The sequence below is a fragment of the Pelmatolapia mariae genome, linkage group LG10_11 (genome assembly GCF_036321145.2).
Source record: "Pelmatolapia mariae isolate MD_Pm_ZW linkage group LG10_11, Pm_UMD_F_2, whole genome shotgun sequence".
Classification (NCBI taxonomy): domain Eukaryota; kingdom Metazoa; phylum Chordata; class Actinopteri; order Cichliformes; family Cichlidae; genus Pelmatolapia; species Pelmatolapia mariae.
Window position 1 is genome coordinate 37,435,689 of NC_086236.1, and position 20,628 is coordinate 37,456,316.

The window sequence follows — 20,628 nt, forward strand, 5'->3', positions numbered from 1 at the left end:
TTTTTAGCCCGTTAATTTCTTAATGGGCTAAAAAATGTTGATTTATTATTTCTAAATACAGAAATGCATGGAAACATTGTTACATGATTGGGACAGAAACATTATTTAGTGTCTGGTTGTGAATACTAATGGCTTCTTTTTATTAATATCTATTTAAATGTAAATGTAAAAGGCCATAGTGCCAGATCACTTGCCACGGCTTTGATTCTTTAGTAAAACATGGCTGGCCATTCAAAAAATGTTCCTGCACTTTGAAAATAAAAACACTCATCGGGATCGGGTTTTTCAGGCACCAAGGCTGTGGAACTCTCTTTCATTGTCTTTACGCTGTCTAGACTGACTCCTTTAAAAAGCAGCTGAAGACATTTCTATACAAACAAGCTTTTTAATTCATCTTTTCATTGTTTTATATTATTTTATTTATATTTCTGGTTTTGTTGTTTTATTGTGAAGCACATTGTGATTTCTATCTGTGGAAAGTGCTATATAAATAAATTTTACTTACTTACTTACACTTTAACTAAATATTAAAAAGTTCACTTGAGTCACAAAATGCAAATGCTTTATATTATATGTTGTAAAGACAACCTAACAGATGTTCAGTTCATAGCTACAGAATGCAGTGAAAGTATTGCAGTGACTCAAACTGACATTCATGCAAAACACCAGGATATATTTGCACAAGTGTAGCTACCTGCCCGGTCAGATAAGACCAAATATTTTCTGTGGACATTTTCTTCCTGGGTTTTGCAGTTTTAAAGATAATTTTATTAACACACAAACACTACCAAAAACAAACTTTAGGACAGAAAGGTCCAAGATGCGGACTAAAGGTTGTTTGTTGACCTCAAGTTGCTCTCTGATGCATCCATCCATGTGGTTCCATGTGTGTGAATGTCAGACAGAAAGCACTTCGAAAAAGAAGTGCTTGTATTAATGGGTGTGAATAATGGGTGAATGAGGCTGTGTAAAGATCTTTGAGTGCTCCGGGAGAGTAGAAAAGTGCTGTATAAGAATCAGCCCATTTACCATTTGACATATCTACCATCCACTTAAGCCAATCAACTGTCAACAGCCCCTACATCATTTAACATGTGTATGTTCACAGATATCCAGGGGTTCTATGAAGTGACTCTATTAAACACACAGAAAAGCTCCAAGCAAAAGCTAGAGGAACTCAACCACATGGCGGACAAGTGGGAGAAAAGTCTTTCTGTACCAAACTCTACCTGTCCAGTAGAGCAGGTGAGTGTCTGACACACTGTATCAGCCCTATGGATAGTGAATTACCTTTTTATGACAAGGGTGTCTGCCTGCTAAAGCCTTTTGGAAAGTAAAACAGATGAAGGCTGAGCGGTGAAGCATTAACAGCAATAGCATGCTGAGTGTGGGGATAAAAACCCTTTTAAGAGAGCCATGAGCAGGTGTAGGGAGATGTAGTTTCTGGTGATCAGTCATCTGAATCTGACTCTTGACAATCAGTGTGTTATTCAGCTGAATGTGATAATCTGATCTGCTAATTCTATATTGATTGTGCTTTACTGGAACTCTACCTTAATTCAGGTACCCTGCTAAGTGTGAGCAAATGTGTTGAGGAGAACATGCGCATTTTTTAGCACCTACAACATTTGCACCATACTGTATGCAAGTAAAGGCATGACTACTCGGTGTAAAAAGTGTTGTTTAGCTTTCCAGATAAGTTACTTTGACCACTGAAAGTATCGAAAATGGATATAGCTACCTTGACATCACCCACTGGTTTGTGAAAACCCATTATGAAGTGTTTTTGCTGCAGGCATCTTGGTGTTTTGAAACTGGACGCGATGAGGGAGGGGTGCATCTGACTGAGAAACTGGACACACCCTGCACAATCCTCCTTTCTCACACACAAATGACCAAAATTTACACAGCGAACTTAATGTTGTATTTAGTATGACCTAAAATGAGAGACAGCCTGTAAACTCAGCTGGGAAGTGTTTACAGAGGTTCAGGACAGAGGCCTGTTTCCCATAGACTTCAATTAGCCCTTTTCCACTAGTACCTACTCAGCTCAACTCGACTACGTCATTTTCCATTACAATTCAATACCATCTAGTGTGCATTGGGTCATTATAACAAAATGGCCCAGAGTTTTACATGTTATTGCGATGTAATTTACATGCAACACAACACTATAACAAAGGAGCACGTGAAGGCAATGGTCTGTGTACAGCTTTTTGTCAGACTCAGAGACCAGGGTATTGTTTTTTGTGTAGTTATTTCTCTCGTTGCAAAGTTTCAAAAATGGTGATTTTGATTTTCGTGAAGGAGAGGCTTTTATGACTCATTGAGTGACACCAGTGATTGGCCAAACAGTGGAAGCTATGTCAATCTTTTATACTATGTCTGTGACAGTCCGGTCTTTAAGTCTGACGTCATTAGCCGTTTCCGGGTCCAAACTCCGCTTCAGGTCCCAAAGTCTAACGATCACTGCGGCATCACTGAGAGTTAAAAACTGTCTAAATTTTTTCATCTTTAATAAAACGATCAGCGTTGCTGCTTTATCAGGTGTAACAATTAAGTTTAACATCCAGGCATCCATGAAAACAGAATTTATTACATTTAATGTTGTTAGAAGTTAGCAGGAAGTTAGCTCGCTAGCTTCCACCTAAACATGATATAGCATGTTCTGACTGAGAGATTTCTGAAACAAATTCAAACGTACAGCTCTGCTATCACTTCCAACATAAATGAAGACAGAAAACTAAACAGCAGTGATGTTTGTAGGGTTACTGAAGTTGGGCTAGCTGGTATATAATGATGTCCTACGTGATCACTAGCTACACAGCTATGTTAGCATAGCATAAACACAGTGAAGCTGGAGGATGAACGCTAACTTTTTTCCACTCGATAAAAGTTAACGTGAGGGTTCCCGATGGTTAGGGACAAATGCAATCGCATGGCAGGATGCTGTAAACGGACCAAACTTCAGTCAGGAGAACAACTGAGATAATCCATCCACAATACGAGGTTAGTCATTAATATACTGCTGCATGGGCTGGGCTGTAGTTACATCGTAAGGATTTAAAACTGAGGTTTAAAAACCGAGAGAGGCCGACAGTGATCACTGACTGTTTTTAGGGGCTTGTTGAGATTAAATAGAACAAGATACAAACCATTAAAACATGTTAAAAACACAACAGACTTAATAAACGTTATATAAATTTAATTTTATTTATATAACGTTTTATATTGTAAGGTAGCCCCTAAAATAATACATACAGAGAAAAACCCAACAACCATATAACCCCTTATGAGCAAGCACTTAGGCGACAATGGGAAGGAAAAACTCCCTTTTAACAGGAAGATGCCAGAACCAGGCTCTGTGAGGAGCAGGATTTTGAATTCTGGATTTAACAGGGAGCCAATGAAGGGAAGCCAGTACAGGAGAAATCTGCTCTCTCTTTCTAGTCCCTGTCAGGACTCTTGCTGCAGCATTTTGGATTAACTGAAGGCTTTTCAGGGAGTTTTTAGGACTTCCTGATAATAATGAATTACAGTAGTCCAGCCTGGAAGTAATAAATGCATGAACTAGTTTTTCAGCATCACTCTGAGACAGGAAATTTCTAATTTTAGAGATGTTGTACAAATGGAAGAAAGCAGTCTTACATATTTGTTCAATATGTGCATTGAAGGACATGTCCTGGTCAAAATGTCTCCAAGGTTCCTCACAGTGTTACTGGAGGCCAAGGTAATGCCATCCAGAGTAAGAATCTGGTTAGATACCATATTTCTAAGATTTTCAGCTGTTTCTGTGCTGTGATGAGCTCTGAAACCTGACTGAAACTCTTCAAATAAGCCATTCCTCTGCAGATGATCTGTTAGCTGTTTGACAACTACTCTTTCAAGGATTTTTGATATGAAAGGAAGGTTGGAGATTGGCCTATAATTAGCTAAGACAGCTGGGTCTAGAGATGGCTTTTTACAGTGGCTTGCAAAAGTATTCGGCCCCCTTGAACTTTTCCACATTTTGTCACATTACAGCCACAAACATGAATCAATTTCATTGGAATTCCACGTGAAAGACCAATGCAAAGTGGTGTACACGTGAGAAGTGGAACGAAAATCATACATGATTCCAAACATTTTTTACAAATAAATAACTGAAAAGTGGGGTGTGCGTAATTATTCAGCCCCCTGAGTCAATACTTTGTAGAACCACCTTTTGCTGCAGTTCCAGCTGCCAGTCTTTTAGGGTATGTCTCTACCAGCTTTGCACATCTACAGACTGAAATCCTTGCCCATTCTTCTTTGCAAAACAGCTCCAGCTCAGTCAGATTAGATGGACAGCGTTTGTGAACAGCAGTTTTCAGATCTTGCCACAGATTCTGGATTGGATTTAGATCTGGACTTTGACTGGGCCATTCTAACACATGGATATGTTTTGTTTTAAACCATTCCAGTGTTGCCCTGGCTTTATGTTTAGGGTCGTTGTCCTGCTGGAAGGTGAACCTCCGCCCCAGTCTCAAGTCTTTTGCAGACTCCAAGAGGTTTTCTTCCAAGATTGCCCTGTATTTGGCTCCATCCATCTTCCCATCAACTCTGACCAGCTTCCCTGTCCCTGCTGAAGAGAAGCACCCCCAGAGCATGATGCTGCCACCACCATATTTGACAGTGGGGATGGTGTGTTCAGAGTGATGTGCAGTGTTAGTTTTCCGCCACACATAGCGTTTTGCATTTTGGTCTCATCTGACCAGAGCACCTTCTTCCACATGTTTGCTGTGTCCCGCACATGGCTTGTGGCAAACTGCTAACGGGACTTCTTATGGTTTTCTGTTAACAATGGCTTTCTTCTTGCCACTCTTCCATAAAGGCCAACTTTGTGCAGTGCACGACTAATAGTTTTCCTATGGACAGATTCCCCCACCTGAGCTGTAGATCTCTGCAGCTCGTCCAGAGTCACCATGGGCATCTTGGCTGCATTTCTGATCAGCGCTCTCCTTGTTCGGCCTGTGAGTTTAGGTGGACGGCCTTGTCTTGGTAGGTTTACAGTTGTGCCATACTCCTTCCATTTCTGAATGATGGCTTGAACAGTGCTCCGTGGGATGTTCAAGGCTTGGGAAATCGTTTTGTAGCCTAAGCCTGCTTTAAATTTCTCAATAACTTTATCCCTGACCTGTCTGGTGTCTAAATCCAATCCAGAATCTGTGGCAAGATCTGAAAACTGCTGTTCACAAACACTGTCCATCTAATCTGACTGAGCTGGAGCTGTTTTGCAAAGAAGAATGGGCAAGGACTTCAGTCTGTAGATGTGCAAAGCTGGTAGAGACATACCCTAAAAGACTGGCAGCTGTAATTGCAGCAAAAGGTGGTTCTGCAAAGTATTGACTCAGGGGGCTGAATAATTATGCACACCCCACTTTTCATTTATTTATTTGTAAAAAATGTTTGGAATCATGTATGATTTTCGTTCCACTTCTCACGTGTACACCACTTTGTATTGTTCTTTCACGTGGGATTCGAATAAAATTGATTCATGTTTGTGGCTGTAATGTGACAAAATGTGGAAAAGTTCAAGGGGGCCGAATACTTTTGCAAGACACTGTAAGTAAAGGTTTAACTACAGTCAGCTTGAAGGCCTGTGGTACATAGCTGATTATTAGAGATAGCTTGATCATATTTAAGATTGAAGCATTAATTAATGGCAGGAGTTCTTTGAGCAGTTTTGTAGGAATGGGGTCTAAAAGACACGTTGATGGTTCGGAGGAAGTAATTATTGAAGTTAATTCAGAAAGATCAATTGGAGAAAAAGACTCTAAATGAATATCATTGGTGCTGAAAGTAGCTGTAGATAATATTACATCTGTGAGGTGATTATGGGGAATTTTTTCTCTAATGATAAGAATTTTATTTGTGAAGAAGTTCATGAAGTCATTACTAGTAGAAGAATATACATGGCACCTTTTGGGGGGAGGAGGGGGGGGGGAGGGGGGGTGGGGTGGGGGGGGAGGGGTCAGAGGTCAGGGGAGGGGTGGGGGTTTTTGCCTGGGGGGATTGCCCCCCACACCCCCTTTGCCGAGCTTAAAAACTGGCATCTTGTGCACGTACGAGCACGCGCGCATGCACTCTCATGCACACGCTTTCACTCTTCCGAAAAGGGGCACTTCCTGCGGCGATGCGGTCCCACCGCGCATACTCTGTCTCCTCCTAGCAGGGTGTTTTTTTAATTAAGGTTCATCGCAGCAGGCATCTCGGGCTTTTCATGGTAAATTTATACAAACAGGAATGACTTTGTCTTTTTATTCTATAGAAAGACTTTTGTTGTCAGACAATCGAAGTGAAACGGCAGTGTGTTTTATAAGCAGATTTTCTACAGTTAGTTAAACGACTCCCCAACCTTGATGCATTGTTTCTATCAACTCATTGTTGGCTGTTTCAGACTTTAAGACGCCGTTCATCTCAAGAAATGGTGAATAAGGATGTGGAGAGAGACCAAAGTTTTATCCCTTTCATTAAATAACTGCATCCCCCCCCAAAAAAACCTTTCACCTAAGAACAGCGCCGTTAGTTCGCATTAATTTTGAGTAAAAATTTAAAATAATTAAAACAAAAATACGCGAGGGCTTTCCCAGACATTCTTTAAAACACAGATGTGCAACGCATTATTTAATTAGTGTTTATCAGCCGATGCGTTTTAGTTTTCAGTGTGAATATATACAAACAGGAGTTACTTTTGCAATAGTGTACACACTCTAACCGAAATGGTAGATTTTGTGCACTTTGGGGAGGGGGATAATTAAGGTGAATTTGAGGTCTGTGCTTTGGGGTGGGGGAAAAGGCATAAAGGTTTATAAAAGCCAGCAAACTCTATCCTTGAGCCTGACACCCGCACGTTAGTTTGTGTATTCGACCGTAAATTTTTAGAAAAAATACGCATTGAATTTTGATGCCATTTTTAAAACATAGATGTGCAATACATTATTTTAATGTTGTTTATCAAACGCTGTGTGCGTTTTGGTTTTCACTGTGAATGAGTTACTTTTGTAAATGCAGGATCACATTTTTTTAATGGTGCTTTTTAGACACTGATCTGAAAGATAAATGCTTTTGGTAGAAGCAGCTTTGCTGGATTTGTTTTTTTTAACTTGGTGAAACATAGTGCGAAACTCTTAATTTAGTATTTTTACAGGTTTTAACTGTGTGGTCTTTCTGTCTTTCTGGAAAATGTAGGTCAACTTGTGACATGAGAGCATGCACCGTGCTCTTCAGACCTGTCAGCTTTGCTCGTTTCATGGTCCTCTGTTGATAAAACTGATAAAACTTTAAGCTCTAGATGTTAAATTTTAAGGCTACATATTATTTATCTCGCACTAAGTCTGCTTGGCATATGCTATGTATAAAGGCTCTTTCCAAAAAAGCGTAGAGGCGACTTTAGCGTGATTAATTTATTACAATGTCAGTTTCTGGGAAGTTTTCAGTTTTCCCTCCTGTGTCTATGGCTGGTGCAAGTTTTTTGTTTATTTGTGAAACTGAGTGTGGTTGTGGACAATACCGACTGTGCTGTTTGAATTGTGTTTCGTGCTGGATCGCTTTCTTTAATTGTTACTTCTCTGCGAGCAGTGAAGAACCAAATTAGTACTTCAAAGTTTTGAATCCATTTTGCCCCAGTGGCCAGTGCGAAGTTGTGCTGCAGATCCCAGCATGAAAGCTGAGGGTCCAGCCAGCCGGCAGAAAGGCCAGTTGATGCCTCGACGTGCGTGAACCAGCTTTGCCCGCACAGAGCGTTTCTGACATGCTGATGTTGCTTATGCATAAGAAATAAGCAACAGTACAGCGTGCTTCTCTGCTCCAGGACATCCTTTCACACGGTATGTATGTATGTCTGTCTGTCAGCGCTAATTATTCAAACCCTGTTTAAGAGGCGACTCATTTGTTGACCAAAAACATTTCCTCTAAATTTGCAAAGTTACTGATTTAAAAATATATATTTTCGATTTTTAGCTGGATGTCACACTCTAGACTCTTGAGCATATTTATATAGCAAAATTCACAATGGTATAAACATGTTAAATAAAAGATTCCCAAGTGTCCACCAATGCACTCTAATGCATGCCATTAATTACCTCTATAGCTGAAAAGAGTCTGTATCCATAATTTGTGGATCTGCTGATTTGTTTTTAATGTGTCACTTTTTTTTTTTTTCACGAACTGCAGATGATGAAATCGTCTTTATTTGAGAAAGTGTCCCTAAGCTATCGTTGTTCATACTTACTGAGTTCCCTAACCACTTCTTTACTATGTCAGCAAACTTTCTGAACAGGAAAGGTATCGTAGATTTAAAGACACATCTTCATTGAAGCAAAGACAAAACAATTGGAATAAATTTTATGTTCATATTAAAGAGTGAAAATCCAAAATCTGCTGCAATCTTTTGTATTAATGATCTCTCTCTCTCTCTCTCTCTCTCTCTCTCTCTCTCCCTGTGTGTGTGTGTGTGTGTGTGAGTGAGTGGGTGTGTATAATGCTGTGTGTGTGTGTGTGTGTGTGTGTGTGTGAGTGAGTGGGTGTGTATAATTCTGTGTGTGTGTGTGTGTGTGTGTGTACAGGAGAAAGGTGATGGCAGGAGCTTTTTTGAATGCATTTCGAATCAACTTTTTTTTTTGTTTTACAAGAAGTGTATTTCATACATTGGAACAAATGTAATCTTTTCTATACTTTATAACTATGAAACTCTAAAGATTTTAAGTTCATGCACATTGTGAAACAAGAATCTAAATCTTTCTGTCACAATGATTTCTATAAACGCATGTTGTTTATGGGGATAATGTGAAAAATCTTTTGTGGGCTCTAATAATGATCAGTGGTGATTGAAGAGGAAGCTTGAACCCTGGCTCTGGAGATTTTCATGACAAGTGACAGTGCAGACATTTGTTAATGAGAGAATATGTTTTATCATCATAACGACTGCGAATTTAAGCGTCGTTAAAGTGTCACTTCAGCAATGCTGCCAGGAGAAAGAAGTGTTGACTCATGTTTTTAATAGAAGACTTAAAACACTAAACTCTAATTTCTGGGGTTTATTTTAAGTTTACAGAATATAACATCTGGTATGACAATGAGTTTTACTTCTCACTGTCTGTGTTATGTGTATCCATTTATCATGTATGCTACTCTACTCTGTGGACTAAAATGTTTCATTGTATTCATGAAATAAACCAGAATTTCAATGTCCGAATCTTTTTACTGTTTTTTCTGCTTTTGTTCACTCCAAGTTTGACGAAACCCACAGCTCACTAACAATGTGGAGCAATCTCAGTGTATTTAGCTGCTTTTTTTTCCCTAAACACAATCAGTTGACTGAGAGAAATGCCTTTAGTCCTCACTTTGGTCATTGTGAATGTTGAAGGAGATTTGTTTCATAGACACCTTATACTAGTGTTTCCTACACCTAATCCAACACTACTATGTTCTATTTAAATCCAGATTCCTTTTATAGTTTGCAGTGAAATTTGTTAAACCATTGCTTAATGGGACAGCAGTACAAGTCACTCTTTCCTAACACATTGCAGATAAGTTTATTGCTGGACAACACAGCTAGCAGTCTCACACACTCTTTAGGTTTTTGAAGTTTTGTGTGTAATGGTTTAGTCTATCACACCTTACCCTTTTCTCCCAGTATCACAACAGTATGACTCCCAAAGTACGGCTCAGTAAACAAACAAGGACTCTGAAGTCAGAACAGAAAGATACAGTTGGAAGATGAATGATTGTGTTTTTATGATGCGTAGTAAACTACCCCCTCTTCTTTTTCTCTGTGTTGTTGTTCTTGTGTGTGTGTGTGTGCTTTAGAAGTCAAAGTATACATTAGCAACACTTACAAAAAACATTTTGAATTTCATTTAGAACTGAGATTCTACATTGTAAGCTGAAATCTTATGCTCAGCCATAAGTGTGTTTCCCCACTTTCACAATGCTGAGGTGTCAAATCCACAACCCCCAACAGATGGTTTGTCACACACTGGGTTCAAACACTCAAAAAGCAACACAACAGCAGGTTCAAGAAGGACAAGGCCCCCTTTATTTGCACAGCCTCACACACTATAGATTTTTAAAGTTGTGGTGTGCAATGGTATAGCCACAGATGTGACTTCTACTTTTGATAAAGATCACTCCACCTGCATATTTCTTAAGAAATGAAGCGTCTTTATTAAGCTCTTATTTATACATGTCTGCACAATAATAGACACCGTGTGCTCTGTGACATTATAGTCTTCTACTTCTGCTTCCATTGGTTTGCATTTTCAACTCCCAACCTGTCAGGTTGTTACGAACGGTTTATATTTCTAACATTTTGTGATGTAAAAGTGAACCACGCAGCTTTTTTATTTTCTGTATAATGGGATGACTTAAGACACGAGTTACTTAAACAATTCTAAATGACAGTGTGACGGCCATAGTACTTTATGTGGGTCAAATATGTTAAGGATAATGTTTCTCAATGTAACATGGCAAAGAACTTTTGGTTAGGATACAACATTTTGTAAACAGCTACCTCAGAAGCTGTACTGTCAGATCTATGCATGTAAGGTTAAACTTTCCACAGTACATCCACTTACGTAAGTAACCAAACACATAAAGTCACCCTCACCAATAATCGACTGTTCCTTGAAAAAAGTAGCACAAAAAGACAACTGACTCATCAATGATAAGTAGAGCTACCCTAGGCCGATACTCAAGCAGAAGAAAATTAAAAGTTGTTTTGGTTTTTTATGGCTCGAAAGAATAATTCAACAAGAGCCGCACCTTCAACACATGTACATTCAAATTTTGGAACAGGCTCAACATTGCTGTTGTTCAATAGTTTTTATCCACTCTCAAAAGTCATTTTATGGCTTTAATATTTCCAGCTGATAAGGAGACTTACAGCATTTCAAATGCCCGTCCAAATGCTTTAAACATCCGCGTTGTCTGTAACGACAGCATCAAACTGCAGAGCATTGTTTTTACTCAAATTCAGCATTTTCTGACAAATATTTAGCTGCTTTTTTTTTTCCACTGTAACACCCCCCTCAGTGTCATTTTTTAGGATGATATTCTTGGAGATTCATTTTTTATATATATTTATGCTTTTGGAGTGAGGGTATCTAATACGCACGTTGTCACTGTGTTTTGTACTACCAACTGTGAGGGCTCTGCTTTTACTTTGAGAAGTCTGGTTTTATTTTGTCTCATGAGTGTGTGTGTTTTTCAAAGGAGATCTTCATCAGTTTGATTTTGTTACCACAAACTTTGTGTAAAGTTCACAACAGAGGTAAAGAGATTTAAACACACCAGTTTAAGGAGGCATGCAGGGGTTGGACCAGCTGCACATGACAGGTGAAGAAGAGAGTGTCAGCGGAGATGTGCAACAGAAGCAGAGGGAACATTTTACAAGATGATAAATGGCAGATTTAGGTGATTACGGATTATGTTGACAAGATAAAAAGACACGTCCGTCAGAGTTCAGCAACATTTCAGTTTGATTAAATTAAAGTTGTTTTCTTTTCAACTACACAGGGTTTATTTTCTCCTTTGATAGTAATCACATTGAACATGTCAGTGATGGAAACAAGAATATAAAGAAAAATGCTAAACGTGTGTCTAATTAAACTGTTCCTGTGAACCATAAATCATCCTTTAGTATGTTCGGTGTTACAAACTTGAAGAAGCACAGAAAAGATCATCAGACATTAATCTAATCAGTTTTCAGCCTTCATTCATATTGAAATGTTGAAATCTTTCCTGCTAGACCGAAGTGTAGCGTTTGATACCGTTGGCCATAACATTTTATTACATCTATTATTAAATGGAGAGTCCTCTTCACACACTGAAGTCAGTTATGAAGCTCCACGGCTTCTGTGCAAAGACTAGTTCTGTTTACATTATACTTGCTTTAGAAGGCATAGCATACATTTTTACTGCTATGCAGATGATACCCACTTTTATCGGTTAAACTGCCGGGGTGTCTTAGATACATAATGAACTTAAATTTTCTGCTTCTAAGTTCAGATAAAACTGAGGTTATTGTAACATGGCGTAAAAATCTTAGAAACACTGTGGCTAACAAGATCCTTACTCTGGACGGCATCGTCTGTTGAAGTGATTTGACACATTATAAGTAAAATTGAAGCACACACTCCCATCGCACAACATCAACATTTATTTATATACAAAAATAAAAATGCTTTTTTTACATAAAAGAATTGTAACTTTACAATTCATCACCGATTACGTGGGTACATAGTCCTCATCCTTAGCCCATAGTGGTTCGGGTAATTCCTCAGGGCCTTGGAAGGGCGGCCATGCCCAGTCTATCTCATCAATGTCGGGAGAGTCGCCGAAATACAAAAAATCTTCCTCGTCGTCGGTGTCCATAGTCCACACTTGTGGCGGTGAAGGGGGTGCGCTCCACTCTGACACTCGTGAATACGGTGCGTCTTCACTCCAATCTTCAAATGTAGGGTTTGTGGATGGATCTTCAGAGAGTAAAGATTGCACAGCGTCCCTGATACACTCATTTCTGTTACTGTTGGCGGTGCTGATTGTACCAAGTTCTGCCACATTGATGGTTGATTGAGCAGAAGGGATGCAAGATGTCATTTTTTCATGGAGATATTCAACCCCAACAGATAAGAAAGGACATTACCGTTCTTTTCTAAAGTTGACGGCCAGCTCTCCGGTTTTAAAAATCGCTGCCACTCCTACCCGCCCCTCTAAGAACATCCCACTTCCAGACCACGCCCGCCTTATTTTACTTTAAAAAGAAGACCGCTTTCTCATTCTTTCAAAAACCTTTTATTTTAGCTCAAAAACAGAGAGAAAGATGGACTCTGCACCCCTGCATCGCACTGAGGAGGACAGTTCCTTGGCCAGTTCCTCGGACGAGGGCACAATAGTACCCGACACGCCCGGTTACTATCGCCCCTTGGAGAAACAGCAGCAGCAAGCCGACGAGCTTGACGGTTGGGCACCTTCTTTATTCATCGATACCGTGAAAACTGCGGTGTATCATCTTGTCAACCTAGTAATCAACAAGTACCTCACTGACGAATGCAACGGCTGTAAGTTCGATCAACCCAGCCAGAGACAGCACAAGTGTCTGCAAGTGTTGGAGGATGACTTTTACGCTGAAAATTATTACAGCATCAGAAAAAGACTACTCACCCCTCGTTTCATTCCTTCCATTCAACGCCTGCTGACTGCTCGCAACATCAAAACGGATGACCTCAAAGTCGGCACAGTGGCGGAGACTCTCTTGCATGAGCTCAAATCAGTGAGGAAAGTCTTTGACGCCATTACCGAGGCCTACGACAATCTAGTGGGGGAGGATGTGGTGAAAATCGGACAGCTATGGATGGTTGCAGAGTGTTACAAAGGAGGTTGCTAATGCTTTCTCTGAAAGACTGAGTTTTTCTTCTTTTCTTCTGCATTTTGCCACATCTTTTAAAAGCATGTACGCTTTTTCAAGCATGTATCTTATATTTTAGCACATTTTTCAAGCATGTATCTTACATTTTAGCGCATTCAAAAACAAACAAACAAAAAAAAACATGTATCCTGTTTTCAACCACGTATCCTGATATGGCCCTGAGGAATTACCCGAACCACTATGGGCTAAGGATGAGGACTATGTACCCACGTAATCGGTGATGAATTGTAAAGTTACAATTCTTTTATGTAAAAAAAGCATTTTTATTTTTGTATATAAATAAATGTTGATGTTGTGCGACGGGAGTGTGTGCTTCAATTTTACTTATAATGTGTCAAATCACTTCAACAGACGATGCCGTCCAGAGTAAGGATCTTGTTAGCCACAGTGTTTCTAAGATTTTTACGCCATGTTACAATAACCTCAGTTTTATCTGAACTTAGAAGCAGAAAATTTAAGTTCATTATGTATCTAAGACACCCCGGCAGTTTAACCGATAAAAGTGGGTATCATCTGCATAGCAGTAAAAATGTATGCTATGCCTTCTAAAGCAAGTATAATGTAAACAGAACTAGTCTTTGCACAGAAGCCGTGGAGCTTCATAACTGACTTCAGTGTGTGAAGAGGACTCTCCATTTAATAATAGATGTAATAAAATGTTATGGCCAACGGTATCAAACGCTACACTTCGGTCTAGCAGGAAAGATTTCAACATTTCAATATGAATGAAGGCTGAAAACTGATTAGATTAATGTCTGATGATCTTTTCTGTGCTTCTTCAAGTTTGTAACACCGAACATACTAAAGGATGATTTATGGTTCACAGGAACAGTTTAATTAGACACACGTTTAGCATTTTTCTTTATATTCTTGTTTCCATCACTGACATGTTCAATGTGATTACTATCAAAGGAGAAAATAAACCCTGTGTAGTTGAAAAGAAAACAACTTTAATTTAATCAAACTGAAATGTTGCTGAACTCTGACGGACGTGTCTTTTTATCTTGTCAACATAATCCGTAATCACCTAAATCTGCCATTTATCATCTTGTAAAATGTTCCCTCTGCTTCTGTTGCACATCTCCGCTGACACTCTCTTCTTCACCTGTCATGTGCAGCTGGTCCAACCCCTGCATGCCTCCTTAAACTGGTGTGTTTAAATCTCTTTACCTCTGTTGTGAACTTTACACAAAGTTTGTGGTAACAAAATCAAACTGATGAAGATCTCCTTTGAAAAACACACACACTCATGAGACAAAATAAAACCAGACTTCTCAAAGTAAAAGCAGAGCCCTCACAGTTGGTAGTACAAAACACAGTGACAACGTGCGTATTAGATACCCTCACTCCAAAAGCATAAATATATATAAAAAATGAATCTCCAAGAATATCATCCTAAAAAATGACACTGAGGGGGGTGTTACAGTGGAAAAAAAAAAGCAGCTAAATATTTGTCAGAAAATGCTGAATTTGAGTAAAAACAATGCTCTGCAGTTTGATGCTGTCGTTACAGACAACGCGGATGTTTAAAGCATTTGGACGGGCATTTGAAATGCTGTAAGTCTCCTTATCAGCTGGAAATATTAAAGCCATAAAATGACTTTTGAGAGTGGATAAAAACTATTGAACAACAGCAATGTTGAGCCTGTTCCAAAATTTGAATGTACATGTGTTGAAGGTGCGGCTCTTGTTGAATTATTCTTTCGAGCCATAAAAAACCAAAACAACTTTTAATTTTCTTCTGCTTGAGTATCGGCCTAGGGTAGCTCTACTTATCATTGATGAGTCAGTTGTCTTTTTGTGCTACTTTTTTCAAGGAACAGTCGATTATTGGTGAGGGTGACTTTATGTGTTTGGTTACTTACGTAAGTGGATGTACTGTGGAAAGTTTAACCTTACATGCATAGATCTGACAGTACAGCTTCTGAGGTAGCTGTTTACAAAATGTTGTATCCTAACCAAAAGTTCTTTGCCATGTTACATTGAGAAACATTATCCTTAACATATTTGACCCACATAAAGTACTATGGCCGTCACACTGTCATTTAGAATTGTTTAAGTAACTCGTGTCTTAAGTCATCCCATTATACAGAAAATAAAAAAGCTGCGTGGTTCACTTTTACATCACAAAATGTTAGAAATATAAGCCGTTCGTAACAACCTGACAGGTTGGGAGTTGAAAATGCAAACCAGTGGAAGCAGAAGTAGAAGACTATAATGTCACAGAGCACACGGTGTCTATTATTGTGCAGACATATATAAATAAGAGCTTAATAAAGACGCTTCATTTCTTAAGAATTATGCAGGTGGAGTGATCTTTATCAAAAGTAGAAGTCACATCTGTGGCTATACCATTGTACACCACAACTTTAAAAATCTATAGTGTGTGAGGCTGTGCAAATAAAGGGGGCCTTGTCCTTCTTGAACCTGCTGTTGTGTTGCTTTTTGAGTGTTTGAACCCAGTGTGTGACAAACCATCTGTTGGGGGTTGTGGATTTGACACCTCAGCATTGTGAAAGTGGGGAAACACACTTATGGCTGAGCATAAGATTTCAGCTTACAATGTAGAATCTCAGTTCTAAATGAAATTCAAAATGTTTTTTGTAAGTGTTGCTAATGTATACTTTGACTTCTAAAGCACACACACACACACAAGAACAACAACACAGAGAAAAAGAAGAGGGGGTAGTTTACTACGCATCATAAAAACACAATCATTCATCTTCCAACTGTATCTTTCTGTTCTGACTTCAGAGTCCTTGTTTGTTTACTGAGCCGTACTTTGGGAGTCATACTGTTGTGATACTGGGAGAAAGGGTAAGGTGTGATAGACTAAACCATTACACACAAAACTTCAAAAACCTAAAGAGTGTGTGAGACTGCTAGCTGTGTTGTCCAGCAATAAACTTATCTATAATGTGTTAGGAAAGAGTGACTTGTACTGCTGTCCCATTAAGCAATGGTTTAACAAATTTCACTGCAAACTATAAAAGGAATCTGGATTTAAATAGAACATAGTAGTGTTGGATTAGGTGTAGGAAACACTAGTATAAGGTGTCTATGAAACAAATCTCCTTCAACATTCACAATGACCAAAGTGAGGACTAAAGGCATTTCTCTCAGTCAACTGATTGTGTTTAGGGAAAAAAAGCAGCTAAATACACTGAGATTGCTCCACATTGTTAGTGAGCTGTGGGTTTCGTCAAACTTGGAGTGAACAAAAGCAGAAAAAACAGTAAAAAGATTCGGACACTGAAATTCTGGTTTATTTCATGAATACAATGAAACATTTTAGTCCACAGAGTAGAGTAGCATACATGATAAATGGATACACATAACACAGACAGTGAGAAGTAAAACTCATTGTCATACCAGATGTTATATTCTGTAAACTTAAAATAAACCCCTGAAATTAGAGTTTAGTGTTTTAAGTCTTCTATTAAAAACATGAGTCAACACTTCTTTCTCCTGGCAGCATTGCTGAAGTGACACTTTAACGACGCTTAAATTCGCAGTCGTTATGATGATAAAACATATTCTCTCATTAACAAATGTCTGCACTGTCACTTGTCATGAAAATCTCCAGAGCCAGGGTTCAAGCTTCCTCTTCAATCACCACTGATCATTATTAGAGCCCACAAAAGATTTTTCACATTATCCCCATAAACAACATGCGTTTATAGAAATCATTGTGACAGAAAGATTTAGATTCTTGTTTCACAATGTGCATGAACTTAAAATCTTTAGAGTTTCATAGTTATAAAGTATAGAAAAGATTACATTTGTTCCAATGTATGAAATACACTTCTTGTAAAACAAAAAAAAAAGTTGATTCGAAATGCATTCAAAAAAGCTCCTGCCATCACCTTTCTCCTGTACACACACACACACACACACACACACAGAATTATACACACCCACTCACTCACACACACACACACACACACAGCATTATACACACCCACTCACTCACACACACACACACACACATAGGGAGAGAGAGAGAGAGAGAGAGAGAGAGAGAGATCATTAATACAAAAGATTGCAGCAGATTTTGGATTTTCACTCTTTAATATGAACATAAAATTTATTCCAATTGTTTTGTCTTTGCTTCAATGAAGATGTGTCTTTAAATCTACGATACCTTTCCTGTTCAGAAAGTTTGCTGACATAGTAAAGAAGTGGTTAGGGAACTCAGTAAGTATGAACAACGATAGTTTAGGGACACTTTCTCAAATAAAGACGATTTCATCATCTGCAGTTCGTGAAAAAAAAAAAAAGTGACACATTAAAAACAAATCAGCAGATCCACAAATTATGGATACAGACTCTTTTCAGCTATAGAGGTAATTAATGGCATGCATTAGAGTGCATTGGTGGACACTTGGGAATCTTTTATTTAACATGTTTATACCATTGTGAATTTTGCTATATAAATATGCTCAAGAGTCTAGAGTGTGACATCCAGCTAAAAATCGAAAATATATATTTTTAAATCAGTAACTTTGCAAATTTAGAGGAAATGTTTTTGGTCAACAAATGAGTCGCCTTTTAAACAGGGTTTGAATAATTAGCGCTGACAGACAGACATACATACATACCGTGTGAAAGGATGTCCTGGAGCAGAGAAGCACGCTGTACTGTTGCTTATTTCTTATGCATAAGCAACATCAGCATGTCAGAAACGCTCTGTGCGGGCAAAGCTGGTTCACGCACGTCGAGGCATCAACTGGCCTTTCTGCCGGCTGGCTGGACCCTCAGCTTTCATGCTGGGATCTGCAGCACAACTTCGCACTGGCCACTGGGGCAAAATGGATTCAAAACTTTGAAGTACTAATTTGGTTCTTCACTGCTCGCAGAGAAGTAACAATTAAAGAAAGCGATCCAGCACGAAACACAATTCAAACAGCACAGTCGGTATTGTCCACAACCACGCTCAGTTTCACAAATAAACAAAAAACTTGCACCAGCCATAGACACAGGAGGGAAAACTGAAAACTTCCCAGAAACTGACATTGTAATAAATTAATCACGCTAAAGTCGCCTCTACGCTTTTTTGGAAAGAGCCTTTATACATAGCAGACTTAGTGCGAGATAAATAATATGTAGCCTTAAAATTTAACATCTAGAGCTTAAAGTTTTATCAGTTTTATCAACAGAGGACCATGAAACGAGCAAAGCTGACAGGTCTGAAGAGCACAGTGCATGCTCTCATGTCACAAGTTGACCTACATTTTCCAGAAAGACAGAAAGACCACACAGTTAAAACCTGTAAAAATACTAAATTAAGAGTTTCGCACTATGTTTCACCAAGTTAAAAAAAACAAATCCAGCAAAGCTGCTTCTACCAAAAGCATTTATCTTTCAGATCAGTGTCTAAAAAGCACCATTAAAAAAATGTGATGCTGCATTTACAAAAGTAACTCATTCACAGTGAAAACCAAAACGCACACAGCGTTTGATAAACAACATTAAAATAATGTATTGCACATCTATGTTTTAAAAATGGCATCAAAATTCAATGCGTATTTTTTCTAAAAATTTACGGTCGAATACACAAACTAACGTGCGGGTGTCAGGCTCAAGGATAGAGTTTGCTGGCTTTTATAAACCTTTATGCCTCTTCCCCCACCCCAAAGCACAGACCTCAAATTCACCTTAATTATCCCCCTCCCCAAAGTGCAGTTGTTAAAAACACACAAAATCTACCATTTCGGTTAGAGTGTGTACACTATTGCAAAAGTAACTCCTGTTTGTATATATTCACACTGAAAACTAAAACGCATCGGCTGATAAACACTAATTAAATAATGCGTTGCACATCTGTGTTTTAAAGAATGTCTGGGAAAGCCCTCGCGTATTTTTGTTTTAATTATTTTAAATTTTTACTCAAAATTAATGCGAACTAACGGCGCTGTTCTTAGGTGAAAGGATTTTTTTGGGGGGGGGGGATGCAGTTATTTAATGAAAGGGATAAAACTTTGGTCTCTCTCCACATCCTTATTCACCATTTCTTGAGATGAACAGCGTCTTAAAGTCTGAAACAGCCAACAATGAGTTGATAGAAACAATGCATCAAGGTTGGGGAGTCGTTTAACTAACTGTAGAAAATCTGCTTATAAAACACACTGCCGTTTCACTTCGATTGTCTGACAACAAAAGTCTTTCTATAGAATAAAAAGACAAAGTCATTCCTGTTTGTATAAATTTACCATGAAAAGCCCGAGATGCCTGCTGCGATGAACCTTAATTAAAAAAACACCCTGCTAGGAGGAGACAGAGTATGCGCGGTGGGACCGCATCGCCGCAGGAAGTGCCCCTTTTCGGAAGAGTGAAAGCGTGTGCATGAGAGTGCATGCGCGCGTGCTCGTACGTGCACAAGATGCCAGTTTTTAAGCTCGGCAAAGGGGGTGTGGGGGGCAATCCCCCCAGGCAAAAACCCCCACCCCTCCCCTGACCTCTGACCCCTCAGGTACTTCTGATTTGAGACCTTAGTTTTCACAGGAGCTACAGTATCCAGAGTCGTACGTAGTGAGGAGGTAAAATTATTAACAAGATGATCGACCTCTGTTGGCGTAGCGTTCAGGTAGCTGTTCTGCTCTGTGTTGGTACAGGGCTATATATAATTCCCCTCTCACCCCTCACGAAGGCTCTTTCAGGTGTGGGACATTGAGTCATAGGCCTTCTTGTAATCAATCCATGCGGTGCACAGGTTGGTCAGCCTAGTCTTGCAGTCTCGGCTGGCTGCTCGGTCTACCAATAGCTGGTGTTTTGCACCTCTTGTATTTTTGCTAATCCCTTTCTGTGCTCCGCTCATGTGCCTGTTCATGTTAGCCGCTATGATGCCTGACAGGAGCTTCCATGTGGTACTGAGGCAGGTTATTGGTCGGTTGTTGGACGGGACCGGTCCCTTCTGGCGATCCTTGAGGATCAGGACTGTCCGGGCTTTGGTTTGCGTGGGGAGAGGTGGGTATTCCTCCTCGGAAGAGCATCGGCCATGTTTACCATAATTCCCATGGTCCTCACATTGGGAGCCTTGAGCGCGTGGCTGAAGATCTCGCAGATCGGAATCATTTCCTTGTAGCACTCAAGCAAGGCTTAGTCCGCTGAGTCCATAGCGTGGTCGTGTTCTTCTGTCATGGTGAGCTGTGTGGCAGGCAGAGGTTGGACCCAAACGCAGG

The 20,628-nt window shown here is 39.4% G+C and overlaps 1 protein-coding gene across 13 annotated transcripts in view; it reads left to right on the forward strand.

Annotated features, from left to right (window-relative positions):
* Positions 1-20,628, forward strand: part of dlg2 (discs, large homolog 2 (Drosophila)) — a 178,250-nt gene that overhangs the window by 35,917 nt on the left and 121,705 nt on the right. For 10 of the 13 annotated variants that reach the window (XM_063488403.1, XM_063488396.1, XM_063488393.1 and 7 more), the window contains one exon: positions 1,109-1,245. The exons of the other annotated variants lie outside the window; for them this stretch is intronic. In XM_063488403.1, coding sequence (XP_063344473.1) covers positions 1,109-1,245 — 137 coding nt within the window. The remainder of the gene's footprint in view (positions 1-1,108; positions 1,246-20,628) is intronic. 13 annotated transcript variants of the gene reach the window in all.